The sequence below is a fragment of the Diorhabda carinulata genome, chromosome 7, assembly GCF_026250575.1.
Source record: "Diorhabda carinulata isolate Delta chromosome 7, icDioCari1.1, whole genome shotgun sequence".
Classification (NCBI taxonomy): domain Eukaryota; kingdom Metazoa; phylum Arthropoda; class Insecta; order Coleoptera; family Chrysomelidae; genus Diorhabda; species Diorhabda carinulata.
In genome coordinates, this window is record NC_079466.1 from 25,339,880 (window position 1) to 25,362,563 (window position 22,684).

General features: G+C 28.9%; 3 protein-coding genes across 3 annotated transcripts in view; 2 read left to right on the forward strand and 1 right to left on the reverse strand.

Annotated features, from left to right (window-relative positions):
* Window positions 1-1,710: 1,710 nt before the first annotated feature.
* On the reverse strand, window positions 1,711-2,654 carry LOC130896528 (mediator of RNA polymerase II transcription subunit 20). The gene is made up of 2 exons (XM_057804708.1): window positions 2,232-2,654; window positions 1,711-2,173 (listed from the first exon to the last, which is right to left on the reverse strand). The coding sequence occupies exons 1-2, from the start codon at window positions 2,567-2,569 to the stop codon at window positions 1,891-1,893; spliced, it is 621 nt and encodes a 206-aa protein (XP_057660691.1). The 5' UTR covers window positions 2,570-2,654; the 3' UTR covers window positions 1,711-1,890.
* An 84-nt stretch (window positions 2,655-2,738) lies between these two features.
* On the forward strand, window positions 2,739-6,584 carry LOC130896529 (porphobilinogen deaminase). Its single transcript, XM_057804709.1, has 5 exons — window positions 2,739-3,130; window positions 3,189-3,261; window positions 3,318-3,929; window positions 4,855-5,095; window positions 5,430-6,584. Exons 1-5 carry the CDS (start codon window positions 3,083-3,085, stop codon window positions 5,866-5,868), a joined length of 1,413 nt encoding a protein of 470 aa, XP_057660692.1. The 5' UTR covers window positions 2,739-3,082; the 3' UTR covers window positions 5,869-6,584.
* Window positions 6,585-9,135: 2,551 nt separating this feature from the next.
* The window catches only part of LOC130896530 (adenylate cyclase type 5), a 34,312-nt gene continuing 20,763 nt past the window's right edge, over window positions 9,136-22,684 (forward strand). Inside the window, exon 1 of the mRNA XM_057804710.1 lies at window positions 9,136-9,602. The gene's annotated coding sequence lies outside the window, so the exon portion shown is untranslated. The remainder of the gene's footprint in view (window positions 9,603-22,684) is intronic.

A 22,684-nucleotide genomic window follows, 5' to 3' on the forward strand; every position in this document is an offset into this window, starting at 1 on the left:
GAAATATATTGATTGCAATTGACATATATCTACTCTAATTCCACACCGACAGCTGATAATTACTTACAATCAGTATTGTGCTATGATTGTTACGATATAACCAGTTATTTGACAAAATTTGTACTCCAACTATGGATAATTACAAATTTCTTATTGTTCTTATTTTCATGAATATACAGTTTATATTTAACTTATCATTTATTTATTTGTCTAGCATTCCAGTTTTCTGATTTTATTTCTAATAAATTGACTTCATGTTTTTCGAAAAAAATGTTCCTATTTGTTTCAATATATCTCGAAAAATGATTTGGATTATTTTTATAATGACAAACAAAATTTTAATTGAACTTTTTTTAACCCCTTCTAATCCGTAGTTTATGTAAACCACGTTTTTCAGTTACAAAATATTTCAAACTTAGGAACAAATGTAGATAATTTTGAAAATTTTTATTTTCTTTTCGGGAATTTATCCAATGACCTTGAGGTTAGAAGACAAGCTCCAAGTTGTCGTATTTGTATATGGAATTAAGCAAGTCGTTGATTAATTGGCTTAATATTGCAAAAATCTATTAAAACTGTGGTTTTGAAACTGTATTTTATAAATATCTTTCTAAATCACTGTACTATTTTACTATTTAAAATTTTACATACGATCCTCGATAAGCCCCGTAGATAAGAACAATTTTACATAATTCAAATATTTACAATCTAATTCATTAAATTACCATACAATAGTTTATTTAAACGTGCTATTTAGAAAATAGAGCACAAAATAATAAATTCAAAAAATCGAAACAAACCGCAAAGAGAAACATGTTTATTGATTAACTTTCTATAATCAATTAAACTAAAAAGAGGAACCGGTCTTGGAAACTCGAACGCTTAAATTGTTAAAAAAAAGTTATTTTTTGAAAAAATTCTCATTAAAAAAGAAGAAAAGTTACAACTCTTTTCATTTGTTTGAAATTGAAACTACAAATAACTATCACGATTTATAAATGATTCACCCCGTATATTGAAATAATTTATTTATCAAAATTAATCATATGATACTTTAGACTGTAATCTATAATAACTGATATGGGTTTATTTATCGCCTTGTACATCCAAAATTAATTATAATATTAAGTTAAGGACATTTCGGTCATGGAATTAAAAATTTCATTTTACCTACTCATCTCGTTGGTCTGTGGATTATTATTTCGTATAATGACGTCCTCAATATATTTTTTTTAATAATCATGTTCATTTCCATATAGTTAATTATCTAATCGATAATACTATCGACAAAGGTGATATATTTTAACTTTTTGAAGCTCTTATATTTGACGTTGAATATATTTAAAATGGCGATCTAGTCGAAATTATACCACGTGACTTCATTTGACGCTCCAAGCAAACGTCGAACGTCAACATAAAATTGCACTTTATGAAGAACTACCATTTTGTGTCATTCATAAATCTAATTTAAACAGCAGAACCGGAAGTCAATAAATTAAATTAATGGTAAAACCGGAAGTACTAATTTACTTTATCTGGTGGGACTTTGATAAGTCGAAAACGCTTAATTAACTTTGCTTTGATTATGATTCCAGACCGAGCATATACAAATTGAGGCATTTCAAAAATATATGAAAAAAGATTTTTTTTTTGCTTATTGCATAACCCAATCTTACATTAATCTTCAGAAAAATGTTTTTTTTTACATAATTCTTATTTACTTATTCATTTATTAGTTTAAATTCATCATAAAAATAACATTTTGTCAAGAAAATAAATATTGATACAATATTCAAATTTCACATATAAAAAGATATTAGATAACTTTTTTTCACAAGTGGGCCTAATTTATCACAAACCCACAAATATTTTCGCAAAATATCATGAAAATTAAGGCCTAACTCCCAAAGATTTTCTAAATACAGTAAAATGTTCCAAATATTGGTGTATAGTGTCTATTGGTGAATATACATCTTGCATCCTGTTTTGTAAATAATTTGGGGGATTTAATGGGGCCGATAATCCTAAAAAACCTTGTATGAACTCTTTTAATAAATCCCAACACAATGCAGGTACCACACAAGGTCTGTATTCAACTTCAACTAAAACACCTTTGAAATTACTGCTCACTGTAACTGTCCCTAGTTTCACACAAAAATCTCCTACTTCATATCTGAAACAAGGTTATTAAACATTATTTATAAGGGATTCATACTAGTTTTCTAATTTACCTTGGACCCTTACATTCAGCTTTGGTTAGTTTTTTTGATGTATAAAAATGGGACATTTTCATCATTAATAAATCAAACAGACCGTCTGTAGCTAATGGAATTGTTTTGGTTCCTGTTTCAAGTAGAGAAAACACTGTTGCTGGTTGTTCCGAATTATGTAAAACGTGTACAGTTCTTTGATGGCCTAATTGGGGAACCGAAGTATAAGTTTCACAATCCACTAAAAAATGTCCCTGTGGAGAAGAACCCAATGCTAAAATTCTTTTGGAAAGCATTTCGAGAACTTGAGTTCCAGTTTTATTTTCAGTGGGAAATTGTGTTAAGATCGTAACTCCCATAATTTATCTCTTATTTGAAAGAATTTATTATTACTTCTCTATTATACTATAAGGTTATGTATATATGTCATTCACAGAACAAACTAAATATAATTTATATAGAACTTAGAATTTTGTGTTAAATCAACTTGTTAAATATACAACAGAACGCGCTTATTGTTTAACTTTCGTCATTCAAATTTACTTTCTTCTTCTACTATCGAAGCAAAGAAGTCTACTTTCTAAAAAAATATGCAATAAATGATGTAACAACTACAGAGTAAAATTGGAAAGTTTCGTAACATGACAATATAATTATTATTTCTAATGAACGTTTCATATATATCTTAAAAATAATACTATATTAAAGCAAAAATAAATAAAAATTGATAATCAGAAAATTAGAGGTTAGTTTTTAAAATTTAAATAGATTATACATAAAAATCGATTATATCAATACGTTGTGTAAGTGATTTAGCATTTTTTGAATTATTACCTTTGGTTTTTACATAATTTTACACGAACAGCTCCAAAATGAACGGTGATCATAAAATTGTTCGTGTTGGTTCGCGCAAAAGTGAGGTAAATACTCTATTAGTTATTCCTACAAAGTATTAGTTATTAAATTATTTAATTTCAGTTAGCACTTGTTCAAACAAGATACGTTATATCATTACTGAAAGACTGTTTTCCTGAAAAGGAATTCGAAATAGGTGAGCCTACATTAACAATGTTAGGAATCGCGTGCTTATATAGTTATTTTTTTCAGTTTCTATGAGCACTCTTGGTGATAAAGTATTAGATATTGCACTGCCGAAAATTGGAGAAAAATCTCTTTTCACCAAAGAACTAGAAACTGCTCTAGCCACTGGTTGTGTAGATTTTGTAGTACATTCTTTAAAAGATCTCCCAACTACTTTACCAGAAGGGATGGCTGTAGGTGCTGTGTTAACAAGGGAGGATCCTAGAGACGCTCTCGTTCTTCAAAAAGATCTGAAAGATTACTCTCTTGAAACTTTACCGGAAAAAAGCGTTGTGGGTACGTCGAGTTTAAGAAGAACTGCCCAATTAACAAAAAAATTTCCCCATCTAATAGTAGAAAATATTAGGGGAAATCTAAATACCAGACTAAAAAAATTGGACGATTTAGGAAAATATCAAGCTATAATTTTAGCTGCTGCCGGACTTAAGAGGATAGGATGGGAGGATCGAATATCTAAAATTTTAGATGAAGAAGAATTATTATATGCAGTGGGTCAAGGTGCCTTAGCTGTCGAATGCAGAGCTGATAATGAGGAAATAATCAATATGCTTGAACCTCTGTATGATTTAGAGACCACTTTGAGGGTAACAGCCGAGAGAAGTTTTCTAAAAACTCTTGGTAAGTACAGTTTTACGTAATTATAAAGATTCTTACCAATTTTTTTTTGGTATTTACAATCAATTTTTTCAAAATATTCAATATAGATGATTATTTATGCTAAAGAGATTTTGTTAATGAAACAACTAAATAAAAGATAATTCTCAATTATATTATTATATATTTTTTCTCTTGATAAAGAAGTGAAAAGTAGATTATTATCAAAGGTTCGATCCTAACCAATCTTTTTGGTTCTTGACATCACTAATGTGCCTCATAATTGTAAGAAAAGTGTTTTGGATCTCTTGAGACCACTGCAGTAACCTCTGGTTTGAAATATTCAATTTGTACCGATAGCAGCATCAGCCAGCCCTGTTGGTTAATGAAAGTGATCAACCCTTTTTGGATATTCACATCTCTCATGTCTCATAATCGCAAGAAGAGTAGTTCTGGTTTCTTGGGAACACTGGAATAACCTCTAATTTGGAAATTTTAATTTCCACTGAGGGCAGCATCAGCCAGCCCCATTGGTTCATGAAAACGACCAACCTTTTATGTATCTTGATACTGTTGATGCATCATAATTGCAAGAAAATTCATTCGGATCTCTTGAGAATATCGCAAAAAACTATGGTTTGGAAATTTGAATGTGACGGCAGCATTACCAAGTCCTATTGGAGCAATCTTCCTTTCCAATCAAATTTCGTGGATATATATTTATATATAGTTTCTACAATTAGTTCGAATTTAGTTTTAAATTATATAATTTAGAAATAAAAAAGAAAACAATTAATTTCGTGTCTATATTCGAAGAAGAGTATTGAATTCCATCTTTTTTTAAAAAGTGTTACTGTATACTTGTTGTATTCACAGTTATTTTCATTTTAATGTAAGTGGAGTATAGAATAAATTTCAATTTAAAATTAGTAAGTATGTTTGTTTTTAGGTGGTGGATGCAGTGCACCTGTAGCGGTAAGTTCTATACTCAAAATAACTAATGACAATGAATTGGGATTGTATTTGAAAGGAGCAGTTTGGTCGTTAGATGGTAAAGAAGAGGCCATTGAAAGCGCCAATACAAATATTAATGTTAAGAAAGATTTAAGATGCTCCACATGTCCTTATAAAAATATCAAACCAATAGGAGATATCGAGAATCTAGAATGTGGCAAATGTCCTAATAATGGGTGAGTCTTATCTAATGTTAGCTCCTTTTCTGTCTTTACTTAACACTGTAACATCAAACCATCGAACAACTATGTCCTTTTTGTATGGTTCTTTCTGATTGTTCCATCACTAAATCTTTATCTAAAGTACATTTTCATTGTTTATTGTTGTTATTTTGGTCTCATTCACTACTTAGCTGCCCACTTGACACATTGTTGTGTAAAGAACATTCTCTTGTCTTCTGATGATTTAATTACTTAATCAGAAATGTTATCCACCCATTTTTGACCATTACCAAGAGTGAATTCCTCTATGTCTTTGCTAATGTTTAAAGCAATATTTTTGTTCTCTTAGTGAACCTACTTCGAAGAAGATAAAATTGGATGATATACCCACTGAACTTCTGAAAAACGACCCGCACGAAAAATGCCCCATTCAATTACCCATAGGATCAGATTTTATGGGTAAATGTCCTTATTTAGAGAATAAATTAGCCGCTACGTACGGTCTCGAACCGACAGAGGTGGAATATTCCAAGTGCCCGTTTATACAAGGAACGGTATTGAACGCACCCGAATTGAATAAATTGGAATTGTCTAATATAGTGGAAGATAATAATTTGATTTGCGGTTTGGTAACTCACAAAAAAGCTACGTACGAAGGTATGGTGTCTGCTAAAAAATTGGGTGAGAAAGTTGCCAATGTTTTAATTAAAAAAGGTGCTTTGAAAATTATGACAAACGCTAAAAATATCATACACAATCAGCAGAATGCTCCAGCAGTTGTTAGTTGATAATTGACTCTCTAAATTATATCATTGTTATGTAGTTTTAAAAATTAAGTTGGAATTTATGGTACCCTTGTTGATATTCCTATTATACAAACACTCGCATTGTCTGGTCCTTCGAGCCGGGAATGAACCAGCGACTCATGGGAAGGTTGAAATACCAGACAGTATAATTATTGTGAGTATTCTAGTGGTATTTAAACGGTGTGTTCATTTTGGAAAATTGGATTTTGTAATATTTTAAAAATGTTCAATAGTTATTTTACATTCCTTTTTTTAACGTATACCATTTTTTGATATATATACAGGTTTTTAATAGGGACAAAATAATTAAATTACTTGAGGGAATTTGTTGAATTTCGAAAATTATGAAAACAATTTTGAGATTAACTAACAGATTAAACTTTGTTACAAAACGATGTCTCAAAAAGTTAACGTCAAAATTACTTTTTTTTTGTATTCAATACTCCAGTTAAAAAAGATGAAATTGATTTATCAAGTAATTTGCGAATTTAATACTTTTTTAATTACCCGACAAGTTACCTTGAAGTTCAATTGTTTTTGTTCCATAGTTTTATCATGACATGATTCATTGTACACTGAGAAAACAAAAAAGGGAACGTTGCAAACTTTTTAGGAAATAAATTATATATAATTTGTTGGTTCTTGGATATTTCTAGATGTTTATTAATATTTAATAAAATTCGTTTTTTAACTCAAAACTTTCATTTTTTTTCCTTTCCCATTATTTACCTCGAAATTAAAACGTTGAATCTTCCAAGTCGATTTCTGATACTTTCAGAATGATATTATTGTTATAATGAACAATTAATAAGTAATAAATTAATACAGTAGTGATTGATTTTTAACTCATTGAATCCCTGAGTATTAGGTTCACAACCGAACTTTCCTGACAACCTACCCTAGGATATTGTCCCTACGTCGAGATTTATTTTATATTTTCTCCACGGCCAAAAGGAACTCCGCTTAAATGTATGAAACATTTAAATAGGACCATCATGAATCCTGGAACCCTATAATGCCAAAGGAAAAAATTCTACTCCTTGTGGTATCCAATCTCCATTTCTCTTGGTCCTCCCTGTCCCTTGGTCTGAGATCTCTCGTCGACATTGCCTTCTTACTCTTTCTATAAAGGTCATTTTCGGTATTCCTTGTTTTCGACATTCCAGAGGGTGCTATTCCATTATTTGTTTTGGTAATCTATACTTACCCATCCTCTGCATATAACTATACCAGCAGAGTTGTTTTACCTAAATATTGTCGACTAATAGACATTTCCATATAATTTTTGATTGTTTTTCTACTTTCCGATCCCAGATAAGGCCTATGAAATCCTAGATATTCAAGTTTATTTAACTTTGACGGTTTCATCTTTTTTCATAAACGTACTACATCATCACAATTTTTCTATAAACTCGAATATTTTTTAAAATTCTATCGCTATACTAATTTGAAAATACATGAATTAAAAATCAAGTTTTAAATAGTAAAAAGTTCTTTACAAACAAGTTTTTTAAGTTTGAGGTTATATAAACTTACACTGGTTCCTTGATAACCTCTAACTTTGAGTTCTTCTTTTTTTTTTCGTTAAGAAATTAAGAGGGCGACGTTAATTAAGAACTGAATTTACTCGCTTATGTTTATATATGAAAATAACAGGTTAATAAATCATTTAAATCGATTTGATTTTAAGCTTGTTAAGGTTAAGTAGAATCTTTTTTCGCGGTAGTTAATTCGAACACAAACCGAACGTTACAAATGCGCGAGATCTGTTCGAAATATGTTCCGATCATCCATTCCTCCACGAACGATTTATGAACATCTAGTTTGACATTTTCATACTCTGTGGCGTATCTAAATTTTCTGTGATATTTGTTTTCGTAAGATAACTGATTGTATTTTTTTTAAATTTGTTAATTTGAATTGAAAAAAATTTAAGAAAATGCACACTCACCGGATTAAAAGTCTCTATCAAAGTCCGATAATATTCCGAACACGTTCGGAATTAAAGTGTGCTCCGCGAACACAGAGTTTCAAATGTTTGATTAATACCGCGAACGCACAGTTTCGAACTGTTGTGAATCTGACAGGATCTCTACGACGAACAAAGTTTTTGTTTAGTTTTATGGTTGCCGTATAAAAAGTTGCCTATCTATTAGTTTTTATCCTAAAGTATGATTGTAAACTGAATTTGCCTTCATTATTGTAGTTCTAATTTTTTTTTTCAAATATATTTTCGTTTATTTTTCCTTGAAATTACATGGAGAATGATAAATAAAAAAAATATCGAGCCATGTGGAAAGTTTAATGATTTTGATTGGGGTTTAACGTATTAAATTCACCTTGGTTTTGATATTGTGATCAAGAGATGTAACGGGATACAACTTTTATTCATATTTTTATGTTATACGTTAAATTAAATTTAAAAAAATTAATCTCCATCAAATATTAAGAAGTAAACAAAAAATTTCACGAAAAAAATTGTATAAGTATTCATTATTTATTGGTATACAGGATGTTTTAAAACTAAAATTACCGTATCTCGTTAAAAACTTGTAAAATACAGAAGCCTTATTGAAAGAATCAACGAAATATTGTTTTTAAGGATATTTAATTCAATTAGGAAGACTTTTTATATCAGTTGAGAATATGTGGGAGCTCCGTGTATAAAATTTTCTGATTTTAGGAAGGAATTACCCTGTAGAATCTGGTAGATTATATTAGCGTGATGACTTTTGGTAATATCCTTTTATTCATTTCTAATTCTTGTTCTTTTTATCGTTTTCTATCTAATTTGATGCCATAAAATTTGTTATATTTACGTAATAATTAAATATTTTCAATGATTCTATTATTTTATGGTAGTTATATAATTAAATCGTACAAAACTTCGTAAAAATTGATCACACATAACCATAAACGAAGAATTATTATTATTTTTGATGTTTATCGAATTTTTTTAACGTCAGTGAACGTGTTCAGTATTATTTTCTGAACAAACAGATTGTGATCTTGAAATTCTTTTCGTCGTTTGTGTAATATCGTGTAATTAAATTGTTGATAAACGGATCGCCAGTTTCGATTTCGAGTAACCAAAATTTTAACGTGGTTAACCGCAAAGTTGCCAGATTTTTTATTTATATCAAATTACCCGTTCAATTCGTTTTCAATATTTCAATTTTATTTATTAAGATACACAATTTCTATATGAAGAGAGTCTATTTTTGGTAGGTGACTGATCGTTTTTCCATTAGACATTTACCGTATTCGTTTTCGGCGATAAATCAGCTGAAATCCATTATTGGGGTCCGTGCAGCGTTCTCCGTTGACGGCATCAGCGCTAGCGCAACATAGTGGCGGCGCGCTTCGCAACCGTCACCACCTGTAGCAGACAATATTCGTTTGTATCCACCGCCGATTCAGGCAGTGGTTACAGACGTGAGGCTACGAACACTTCACGCCGCCGCCGTCGGCATTATTATGGTAACGCTTCCAATTTTTTCGTTCACGAAATACAATAATACAAAAATTACGCTCACGCCCAAATGAATCCATAATATCAATCAATTTTACGCTCGATCGATACATTCGTTGGATGTTTGGGATAAATCTTATCGGTTAGAGGATCGCGCGTCATGGAAATCGAACTTTTTAAGAGATTGTGAAAAATGTAAGGTGTGCACATCCGATCATCGACTAAAGTTCGTTTCGTATTTTTGGTAAGTTTCAAATATATCACGTCAACGCACCACAAACTATACAGGATGAGCACTATGTTATCTCTAACGAACGTTTTGAGAAACGGAACGACTCTATTATATCTAAAGACGATTCGGTTTCACAAAAATTAATTTCTCAACTCTAAATCAAGTAATAGTTTCATCGAAAAATTTTTTATTGTCGCATAGTCCGTTTGCGTGAGGGTATAATTCGGCATTTCAAAGATGCCGGCACAAATTTCCTTTGTTTTAACATCAAGCTTAATTAAAAAACATGTAATTAATCAATTAACAATAAACTTCCGTGACATACTTCGTATGACATTTTATAACGCGATGTATATCTTTTGAATAAAATTGCCATTTTAGGAAATTTAACTATGACTTTACATTCCCGAGGGGGTAAAAACTGAAAAATATTACCACCGCTACCCCTAAATCTTCCGGAAATAATCCCATAACGTGCAATCCGATTTTCTATCGGTAATATCGTGGGAATCGATAAATGTTTCGGTTCATAGATGATTGCAAATAATTCGATCTCGCAAATCATGAGCTTAATTTTGTTGTAATAAGGTTAAATAAGAGCGGACGTTCTTCATTACCTTAGTCCTTTTAGCAATTCCGACTTCCTGTATAGATGGCGGCATTGCTCGATACCTCAGCCATCATTTTTTTCATACATCTCATTAACTAATTGTTTCTGTATACTTATAAATTAATTAGCTTTGTATTTCTAACCGTTTTCGATATTAAATCGATAATTTCATTTTGTATTGTCTTTGATAAATAAGATACCTGCCCTTTTTTAAGTGTTCTATTCGGAACTTGAAAGCAAGATTAAACCCAAGAAGTATCACAAATTGAATGTTTGCTGGTATATATTATAAAGAACTTTTGTATCGTTTCTCGTATATAAACTAAAAAATCTAACAGAGGTGAATCGTATGTGTATCACGTACTTTTTTAATTTTGAAAAGTTGTATCACTAAAATTATTTTTATAACTTGTATTTAAACATATCAAAGTTTATTTTTATCATATCTACAAAGTTTGTCGCATGTAATTTGAATCCGACCAAATTACGTACATTTAATTTAACGTTTGTTATTTTTTTTTTAAACGTTTCGTAGTGTTCATTTTTAATTAACTAAAATTGAAATGCAAGACGTGTCATTTCGATCATATGAAAAATTAACTATTAATCATTAATTTTATTCACGTTATACAGCGTGTTCAATGACAACTATATTAGATTCAACGAACTAACATCAAATAAATTGTTCGAATAAACGATATTAATGAATTTTAGATTAATATTTAAAAAGCTACAAGTCAAAAAAATAATGTAGAATTGATAATATTAAATATAGAATAACTTGAAACTATTCTAGAATATAGAAATAGATTTAGAACGTCGAAAACACTTTTTACCGGAAATTTAAATATTTACCGATTCGTTTTAGATTTAATGGGGAAATCTAAAAAAAAATATCCTGTAATAACTACGATGTATGTACGTGAAAGATGAAAATTCATATTTTTCATCGAGATATTAATGAAACTCAAACATTGTACGAAATTTACGGATGGACTTTGAAACATAATCGTCGGAGCGAGATATTAACAATTTATGACGTTTAATAACCGTTAAACTGATCGTAAAATTTGTACAAAAAGAAAAAAAAAATGTACATATTTGTTTTATTACGCGTGAGATAAGAAAATTTATTGCGTTGAAATAAATCACTCGTATTCAATTGGGTTTATATGAAACGAAGTTTCAAACGAAAATTTCTGATCTGTGTTGTATAAAAATTGTGTTCCGTAGTGTTCGGATTGGAAAATGAAAATATAAACATAAACAATGTCGTAAGGACAAACCCAAATTTCTAGATATTTAATATCTAGAAATAACTCAAATACGACTCGTATGACAACAGGTTCCGAGTACGTTCACTTGAAAATGTCAAACTTTATGATGGTAATGTCACATTTGACATATGACAAATACAAATCAGTGTTGCCTTATCTTAAAACTCGAATAAAAACCCTAGTAAATGCGTTCCAAAAATTATGAATCAAACCAATCCAATATTTTTATTTGTGTAATAAATTACGTGATATAATTAAATTGCTGAACGAATAGTACTTACACTGAATCAAATATGAAAAAAATCGAGATATATCGGCTGGAGATAGAATTTTTAAAGTACACTTGGGACTAGAGAATTCGCATTACTTTGATAACACAATTTCTTTGGAAAAGTCTACTTAGAAAGTCAATTGAGCTTTTCCTCTTGTGATAAGATTTTAAAGTGTGATGCCAATTTGTTTAGGATGTTGTATTGAAGTATGTCTTTTCGTATTCGTTTTCAATAAATCGCATATCAGAAGTTTAATTGCAGTTTTTTGTCATTTGAAGACATCAACAGGTTTTTTTCGCACATACGTTCTCGATTTTGATTGGTTGTGAAAACTATTAAGTTTATAGTGTTGTTTGAATGAAAATTTGTATTTTGATATTTTAGAAAATTATTTACTCAATACCGAAACCAAATGTAATTTTGATGTCAAATAATTTTTTTAAACTTGTTATTCTATTGTGTAATTTTAAATTCGCGAAAACAATTTATTCGATAGTAATAATTAACTAATTATTAAGTGAATAGCTGAAAATTGAAGTATTTTTAAGAAATTTATAATTACAAACAGTAAACAGCGATGAATAAATGAAGTAAACATTGTAATTAACTAGACTCGTTAAAAAATACATTCACTGACTTGTTAACTGATAAAAAAAAAGGAAACTGATCACAACGTACAAGTTCAAAAGCTTATAATTAGTACAACGTATGAAATGTTTAATTTTTTTGTCGATGTAGGTAATAACGCAAAAACGTCGATTTCAGATGTTTTCAAAAACATTCTTTTTATTAATCTACGCAACTTCACAAACTGTAATCGAATTTCAAATCCGTTAGGGTATGTTTGCTGCATGCATTTGGCGTCTATTTACATTACCAAAGACTTTTAATTTGTCGTAGTTTTCGATGGATATTCAGAACAAACTTTGATATTTCACGGTTAAACTACGTCAATTTGTTGAAAATATGGCACAGACGCGATTATTTTTTTACTTTTGACATATAAAGTAAAACGCCAGAATCTAATTAAAAGTCACTGATATATCGAAACTATTTACTTTTAAAAAAAACCTCGAGTTTGTCAATCCATTTTGGTAAACTTTTCTCAAAACTTATATCTTCAGGAAATTGATGATTGAAATTTGTGCAGAAAATATCAACACGTTGAAAAGTTTTTGAACGAGTTACTTTGTTATTTGTGCCTTCCGAAATAGTCCAGTCAAATAAGACTTTGAAGGTTACAAAAATTCGTATGTATGTTCAGAATATTGTTATAAATGAATTGTGAAAAGTCCCCGTCAATATCACAAAAAATTTTATTGATAGTGAAAGTTTGCAAAAATTAGTTTTTTCCAGCTAAACGGTGAGTTTTACAGCATAAACAGTTCAGACAAAAATTGTAGATCATTCGAGTCTCCACAAAAAATGTATCCGCCCTTTTTTCGTAAGTATCGCCGTTTCCGTGATATACCGGTTGAAAGAATTGAAAAAGTATTTTATTCGTAATACATTTTTTAAACCGTTGTACCAGTAAACATATGAGTTCTTAGATTATAAATGAACGTCAAAAATTGCGAATAAAATATTTTTTTCAATTCTTTCAACCGCTGTATCACGGAAATGGTAATACTTTTGAAAAAAAGTGTGGATACATTTTTTGTAGAGAATCGGATGATCTACAATTTTTGTCTGAACTATTTTTGCTGTAAAACTCACCGTTTAGCTGAAAAAAACTAATTTTTCCAAACTTTCACCATCAATAAAATTTTTTGTGGGATTGACGTGGACTTTTCACAATTCATTTATAACAATATTCTGAACATACATACGAATTTTTAACTCTATGAGAATTTTTGTAACCTTACTTTTATTTTAAGGACTAATTTGACTGGACTAATTGACGTATCAAGGGGCGTATTTACCACTTTCGTTAACATAACATATTCTAAACTAAAAATCGAAAATTAACGTAGCTTAAAATACCTAATCGGTCGTTAAACTGATAATATTGACGTTTTGCATCCCACACTTCTCATTCAATCACTCCTAATTGATGGATTTGTGGAAACTTTACTTCTCGTGGGCAAAAATCTTAAGCTTAATGTATTTCGCGATATGTAGTTCAAAATATTCCACGGTTACCACGACGAGAATTTCACTTGGTATAAAAATCCGGTCTATAATACGCGTTGGTTTTAAAAAGAAATTACGCACGAACGAAGTGATTCAATATTTTTGGAGGGCGGTGTATATATTTATATATATCCGTAATGTCTGATCATATTATGTCTGAGGCAAATATCTTACTGTAAATAATTATTTAATAAAAAAATATCCGTTGTATATTTGTGTAAATTATTCATTATAAATAAACTTTTTACATCGTCAAACACGACTGCACAAGCAACATAAAGTCTAAATTAAAATAAATATTTAAAGATTGTAATTGAAATACACACGTGACGTCAATTTATTTATATCCTCAGTAAAATATTGTTGCTTATCGCAATAATACGTTAAATCTCGGTAGGATTTTTTTTTCTTCGAGACGAAGGCCTAATTTATTAATACTTGTCTTATTTAAAATTATTAAAAAAAAAAAGAAAGAAAACACGTCGAAAATGAATACGATTCGGTTTTTTCGTGCAGGTAAAATTGTCAGTAACATATATACGAGATAATTAGTCTGTGTTTTTGGCATATGTTTACACTCGGACGAGTTGGCCGGTTTCGGTTAAATAAATTATTTGAACGCAAAATCGATAACATAATTAGTCCAAATATTTATGCAAATGAGAGAATCGTTTTTATACATAGACGTATCCGTATAATAATAATCGGAATCGATTAGTTAAACTCAAAATGTATTATTTAAAAGTTCATCTCAAATTTGGTCACGATTTTCACAATGAATGAAATCGTCACTTTATATGGCACAAAATAGCTTTTGTCCTAACTGTTATTGATCGTATTACTGGCCGGCCCTGTACTTTATAAACAAATTCATCATTCACACTTACGTAACACTAAGAATCTTTATTGCATCAACTAATTTGTTTTGGAACGTTATCAGATAATAAACTAATACCCAGAATAAATTCGAAGGTAAAAAATGAGCGTTGATTTTGTTCAATATACGGTGTGTTTCATAACTGTTAGATCTTCAGTTTAAAATATATTAAGATTTAAACCTGAATCAGTTACTATGTTTGTTTTGTAAATTTGAAAATCGTCTTAACCGGGTATTCGATATTATTTGATACGAAGTATTGTCCATCTATGTCAAGGATAAGTCAAATACTTATTATAAAACATCCTGTATCTTATTATGAAGCTCATTCTACCAAGCGATTTAGATTAAATCTCAATACTCTAAGGCCTAAAAGCTAATCATTTATTGATTGTTTGAATTTTTTTATCTGTTTAATGATATTTTATTATTCTTAATGTTATTTATTCGAAAATATTCAATCATTTATTTCGTAAATATTGAAATTTTTCCGGGGGAATCCTAGTAATTTTAGCGGTTTTTGTTTTGGGGCTTTAGAGAGATAAATTTTTGATCTTTTATATATAAACATAAATACTTTAATTTCTTATTTCTTAGACCTTTCGATATTTTGATAAAGACTTAAAGAAAAGTCGAAACGTCAATTTTTATCTTTCTTTTAAAACATTATCGAAAAAAAAATAATTTTGAAACGGAAGAATCCTAAAATCAAAAACATTTAGATGCATTGATACACAAAAAGGTCTAAGAAATAAGAAATTAAAGAAATTCAAAATATTACTTGACATTTTTGTCAATGTCAAGTAATATTTAACATCAATGTCAAATGGTATTTGACACTACGTCAAGTAATGTCAAGTAATAGTTTGATAAAGACTTAAAGAAAAGTCGAAACGTCAATTTTTATCTTTCTTTTAAAAAATTATCGAAAAAAAAAAAATAATTTTGAAACGGAAGAATCCTAAAATCAAGAACATTTAGATGCATTAACATAAATACTTATAGAAACTTAATTTTATTCAGTACAAATTTGGATTATGGGGTTCTTAGAAATACCCTGTTGATCTAAAATATTCAAAATACTATTTCGGTTATACCAAAGATTGATTGTTTAATGGACCACACTATATAATATGCTGACATCAGCGATTTCGAGTAAATTTTACTTATTCTAATTAGATACATTTTTCTTTTTTTATCAAGTTCAATTTTCAAAAGGGTTTTGTTACCAAATATTTGTTTTACGAAATATATCGATTTTTTTTAGAAAAGAAACTCTTATTGGGTTGCTGTATAATTATTTTGGTTCAGAATTTTTGCCATGATACAAAAGTGAAATAATCTATAAAACACATTTCTCTATAAACAAATGTTAGAAATATTCGGTAAAATATTATGTATAATAACGTTTATTTTAATGATTATGTTTTTTTAATGGTTTTCACACAATTAGCTGTTTTATACATGTATATTGTTGCTTTAAACAGTTTTTTAAGCATAAAAGGTTTCTATTTTTAGACTACTAAATCCGCGTAGTTACGCAAAACATTCTTATTTCAATAAAACGATTTTTATTAACAATGTTTTTATTTTATCCTATTTTTATAGAGTTTAGCTATAAAATAACTACAGATTATACTATCAAGATTTTTATATATATATATATATATATATAGATTAGCACAGATTTCTCTAAACTCACTTATCTATCAAACGGAATTTTCTTAATTAATTTTTATTTGCTTTATTTGCTTAAAGAAATTATTTTAGTATGTATTATAATATTAGTTAAATGTCAATTACTTTGTATTTCGAACAAAGTCAAAATTAATGATCACATCGAATACCGAACGGGGAATATTTTGGAAAAGTAAAATCAACAATAGATCGGCTTGTTAATTGAGGATCGAGACAAAGGAATCCATTTTGAACAGTGTGCTATTTAATACAGTCCAGCAAATAATAATGAAAGGCAAACCAATTAACGGCAGATGATAATCAGGGCGGAAAACAAATATAACTTTGATTAAGTTTCAAGTTATATTAACTGCCAATTTGACTAAAACATCTACAAATAGATTTCAAAAATATATAACATCGACAATTAAAAATACTAGTAATAAAATATGTTAGATATTGAAAATATTGATTTTTATTACTCACGAGTAAAAATTACCAAATAATTACAGCAATTATTTGTTCTGTAACATTCAGAGTTTGTTGAATTTACTAAATTACAAGATATGATACGTAAAATATTTTCATTTAACGATAAAATTCGTATACAGGGCTCCGAAATTAACGAATTTTCCTTGGACTAATAAAACTTGAATCCACCCCCAATCGTTTCTTTTAATTTGACGATAATATTTACCTCTATGATCAACAAATTAACATGAAAATATTTCAACGAAAAACTTTTTTTGTGTAATAAAAAGTCATGAGAAAGAATTTCAGCAATTTTCTGTAGTATTCTTGAAAGTATAGGTGTTTGTTTGCTTTATTACTTTTCCCGGATATCAGATTTTTTGCGGAGATTTGTTCGAAATCGCTTTACTTTTATTTATTTATTAGATTCTAAAAATAAATGTATGTGCTATGTTAAAGGTGACGGGATTCTTGTTTCTCTAACAACATAATCGTTTAGACTTTCGAATCGAGTTTCAAATTAATGGCCGCCGTACTTTGCTCCCCCGTTAATTAGTTTCTGTTACTGTATAGGAATAGGGAAGCACGCGAAATAGATTGTTGAATCGACAAACGTACCAAGCTGTTATTCCCATTAGGGAATTGTCTGACAAAGTTGAAGCAAATTGCCGGATTTGTAGCTCAAATGATTTGCATTTGATGATTGCAATACGAGAAGGATGAGTGCGAAATTATTTTCAAAAATCTGCGGTAATATCTGTATGTAAAAAGTGTTTCAACGATATAAGTTATAGATCAAAAGAAATCGGTGGTGTTTAGATAAAACATGGTTATTGTAAACTATTTTTGTATCCCTGACCCACCACATGTTATTTTTATTGTAGGTTGTTATATTATATTCATCCGCCTTGGGTTGAAAAGGGGGTTTGAAAAAATAGTTTCGAGGTACTTACGTAAATAATAAGACATTTCTTTTATGTATTTATGACTTTATTTGCTCATACTATTATTATATGTTCCTCGTTCGAAAACATCTGGATTTTATCGTTTTATTACTTCAATTTTGCTAAATAACAAGTAAGGGATGTTGTTTGGAAAAAATAGTTTCGAGGTACTTACATTGTTATTTCTACCCAAATTTTTAGACCGATTGTTAAAGTTTTATTGGATTCGTACAATTTGGGTTTTCGTATCTTTTACTTTTGTTTATTATTTCGATGGTGCGTTGGGAAACATCTTACGTTTAAAACATCTGGATTTTATCGTTTTATTACTTCAATTTTGCTAAATAACAAGTAAGGGATGTTGTTTGAAAAAATTGTTTCGTGGTACTTAGGTAAAAAGTATATTTCTAAGAATATATATATTTTTAATCTGCCTGAACTGATCGGTAAAGTTTTATTGGGGTATTTCAATTTGGTTTTTCCCGTTTGATGTTATTTTAAACTTCAATAGTAACCGGGTACGAATTTTTTCGTATCTTGTATATAATCCCTTTTCGGAAATATTTTACATTAAGAATATCTGTATTTTATAGTTTTATTACTTTATTAGTCTAAACCCTTGTCTGTTTCTAATTAAACTCGCAATTTTTGGAAATTTGAATGATTCATTGAATGTATGTCTTGGTTTCTCGATAATCCGATTATCTTGACAATATCTCATTTTAATAATAAAAAAAGTATATATTGTATTATAACGAATGTTAAAAATGTTATCTAGATACACAATTTTCGGAATGTGACTTTGTATATCATTAGACTTTGAATTAGAACTAATGAGTTATATAAATAACCAAGGTTTGCTAATAATAAACAATTAGATAATTTACTTATTTCCTCTCTATAAACATAAAGTATTTTCATTTGTATTACGACTATAGATATGTTGAATATTTAAATAATGTCCCAATACGGGTAACATTTAATTAAGTAGATCACGGAACCAGAACAAAATAAATTTTGTTTATATTATTAACGAAAAAAAAAATTACAATATGACTTGTGGTGTTACTCGTATGCTTAACGAATTTCCAATTAGTTTAAATGAGTGGAATTCACCTTAAATTTCGTAGTATCGATACAACATAAATATCACTTATTATTGATTTAGTACATTAACAGTATTATGCTAAATGGTAAACTAGTATCATTGTACAACGAGGAGCTTCATCCCGGTTAAATGTTTTTTATATCCAATACATCTTTTTAATATCGTTTTTTGTTTGTGTTCCTCATCTCTAAATCTATAAAAATCAATTTTTAATCATCTTATTGGTTATAATTTGAATAGAGAAAATCCGAATGCGTTTTTTATAGCTTTGTCCTTTTTTGCGTAAAATACCCGATTTATATGATTTGCGTGATTTTTAATTAAAAAAGTTTGACGAATCGAAACGAACGCATCCATTTCAGTGTCTAATTTCCAAAATTCTGATATCTCTATAACAAACAGAGGCTCTTAATAACCGAGAAAGATTTTCATTTGCGAAATTACTTGTATAAGATCATATTGTAGTTAGAACTTAAAGTTGGGAGAGAATTTAATATATATGTATATACGAAATTGCCGAACTTTAAAGTGATCCTGCGAGTTTTCAGCTTTACTCCTCAATTTATTTCGGAAAAGGTAGTGAAAGTGAAGATACTTTAAGTAATTGATACGTTTCATCATTATCAAACACCTAAGGTTGAAGTAATGAATATTAACGTCGTAAAATTATTAATTTTAATCAAAATTAACAGTCAGATCGTAAGATCATATTCAAAAGTGAGTATTTGTTTATTTGATAATGAATTAATTTACAGTTTGTAGGATTGGTTCTAAAGCCCTTGTTATTTTGAAGTTTTTCCGAATACGTGTGTTAAAAAATTCAATACTTTTCGATTTTTTACATTATTTCTAAATCTCGAATTCCAAATTGCGTATAAATCCTGTTTTAAACATTTAGAATTGATTCTAGTTATATAAAAATGAATCTTATCGATGTATCAGGTATATCAGTAAAAAAAATAATTGAATTATGTAAAATATGTTAAATAACGGAAAACAAAAAGTAATTACAACTTCAAAATGTAACTTTCGTGCTTTAAATACGCGTCTTCAATTTCAAATGGACTAGAGAAACTTCAAAAGATATTACTATCAATTATTCTCTCTAAGAATACTCGAAAATAATTTTAGTATTTCGTAATCTACTTTTGAAAAAGAAAAAGGAATTTTAGATAATTATTTCTTTGAAGATATATGATAAAAAATCCAAGTTATCTACCTCGTTGACATTTCGTGTATAAAAGCTTTTATACGCGGGTATAAGAACAAAATTAAAAAAAAAATGATCAAATTTGACTGCACTGTCAACTATGAAAGGTTTAATTCGTAAAGAGACGCCAACACCAAACATGGCGAATCTTTTTATTTTTTAATGAAGTTTTAATCTGATTAACGACCCTCATTATTTTGTAAAAAACGCATTACCGATTAAAGGGTGGTCAAGTCGTATGAATAAATAATTGGTATACTTTACGAGGGTCCGTCAGATAATTGCATTTCACTTCAAATATTTATAAATAAAAGAGAAAATTGACTATCGCCATTTAGAAAGCATTTATAGACGTTCACTATGCCGTATAATTTCTTATTTAAAATTATTAGACGAGGAAAACGAGGGAAAATAAAAGTTCCTGGTCGGTGGTATTTCACTAGGAAATTGAAGCTTATAACAACGGATATACATTATATATTCATATTTAATGAGAGAAGAAAGAAAAATCGAGGAAGATGTTTTTTAAAAACATTTTTTGTCTCTACGACATAACGATTGGTCTATTTCATTATTTTTCTTATGAAAAAAGAGGAAAAAGGATATAGGTTAGTGTAATAAAATAGATCTCGGATTAATATAAGGTTGAAAAAATATTTACCAGTTAATTAGTAATATGAAAAAAGATAATTATCGTAATCGACTTGACGTTCGAACAAGTTTGACTCATTTATTCATTTCAATCCCGGTTATTTTGAATGATTCTTTAGTTATAATCAAACAAACCTTTGGGAGCCTTTGAAAAATGATATTTATTCTACAACAGTGGCCACAATATTGTCGATCCCGGGAGAAATATATTTTCATCAAAGTAATTTTTCAAGCACGATAGATTTCATCTCAAACAAAAAGAAACCGAATGTGTTTGATTGAAACTTTTTTCGTTTCTTCAAAAAGGGATTTTCTCTCTACTTTCTCGACTGTAATTTAATATTTATTTACCTATTACGCCTTTATGAACCACTCCCGGTTCTTTTCTGAAGTTATATATACGAGTATAGCTTGCAGTTTGCCTCATAAATATTGAGAAGCAATTAAATAATGTAATAAATATAAAGAAAAACGTAAAAGTACAGAAAAAGGCGTGAATTAATGTATCAAATTCAACTTATAGATTGCAAAAAAATTCCGAAAAACGTTATAAATTATAAGAATGAATGATGATACATTTTGTTTTTGTGATACAGCCCTGTAAGACACCACCACATACATAAAAAGGTGGGTGAAAATTACAGATATTGCGAAGAAACAAGAAAAATGATAAGTAATTAACTGCTCGAATTCCTGACACATTTCTACGAAAAGTAACAAAGAGCTAAAAGTAATAATCCATTGAGAAAATAGCAGGCTATTATCTAAAGCGTAATAACAGATTCAAGTCACACACAGAAAAAAATATTTTTCCAGGATTGAGGATCGAAAGTTAGGAAGATTGAAAATCGAACTAATATTAACATACGTTTTTATTTTCAAGAGTGTTAGTTAATTTACCCAACCAAATCGTTTAATAAAAATGTACTTTTGAATTTTATTTAATTATGAAAAAGTATTTATTAAATAACAACTATAATAGGTATAACAAACCCCGTAGAATGATTTAATTAACTACGTATTATTAACAAGAAGTTTTTGTGATGTCGTAAACTAGTTATTAAATTAACCTTCTAATTTGAGGTGAAAACTGGGATCTTTATATAATTTTGGTTTGGCTTATGTTGCAAATTAATATCAGAATTCTGAATGGATTAACATACTTAAATTATGCAACAATTAAACTGTTTGGTTATTTTGAAATTAAAGTTTGGTTAGGTTAGGTGAATCATCATTGGATTTAAGTTGGATTCGAATTATATTTAAAATTTTGTACATATTCACATTCTATTTAGTTTAATAAGAATCCCTGAATAAATAATTTTTCTTTGTAGCCCTTTGAAAAGTGATGATATATACGACGTTTCCAGATAAACGTTTATTGTATTTATAACAAAACTTCTGCGAAACTTTGATAAGCTTCGTTATTCGCTATAAATCGAAGTATATAAATAACTTCCGTTTCGAAATTTTAAGGGAAATATCCGGGAATTTAGAGAGCGCGCATATTTTGAATACAATTTTCTATTCATTGATCTGTGACTAAGCTTCACGGAAAACGCCAAACAATTCCCATAGGTGTTATTGATGCGGAAAGTTTTGAGATTAATGTTACCAAAATCTACTGAAAATGTATGAAACCAATTATAATTGGCGGAAATCTACTTATAACTACCAAAATTAACCAACTGTTTGTGCAATCGATGATTTCTATTTGTTTTCACACAATTTGAAGATTAAATCAATTTTTGACCGATCAAATTAAAAATGAACGCACTTCTGACAAAAATGAATTTTTTTCTGCATCTTTAAACATCGGTTTAACTACCGAGTCTTCGGTAAAATTGCGATCTGAAATAAAATT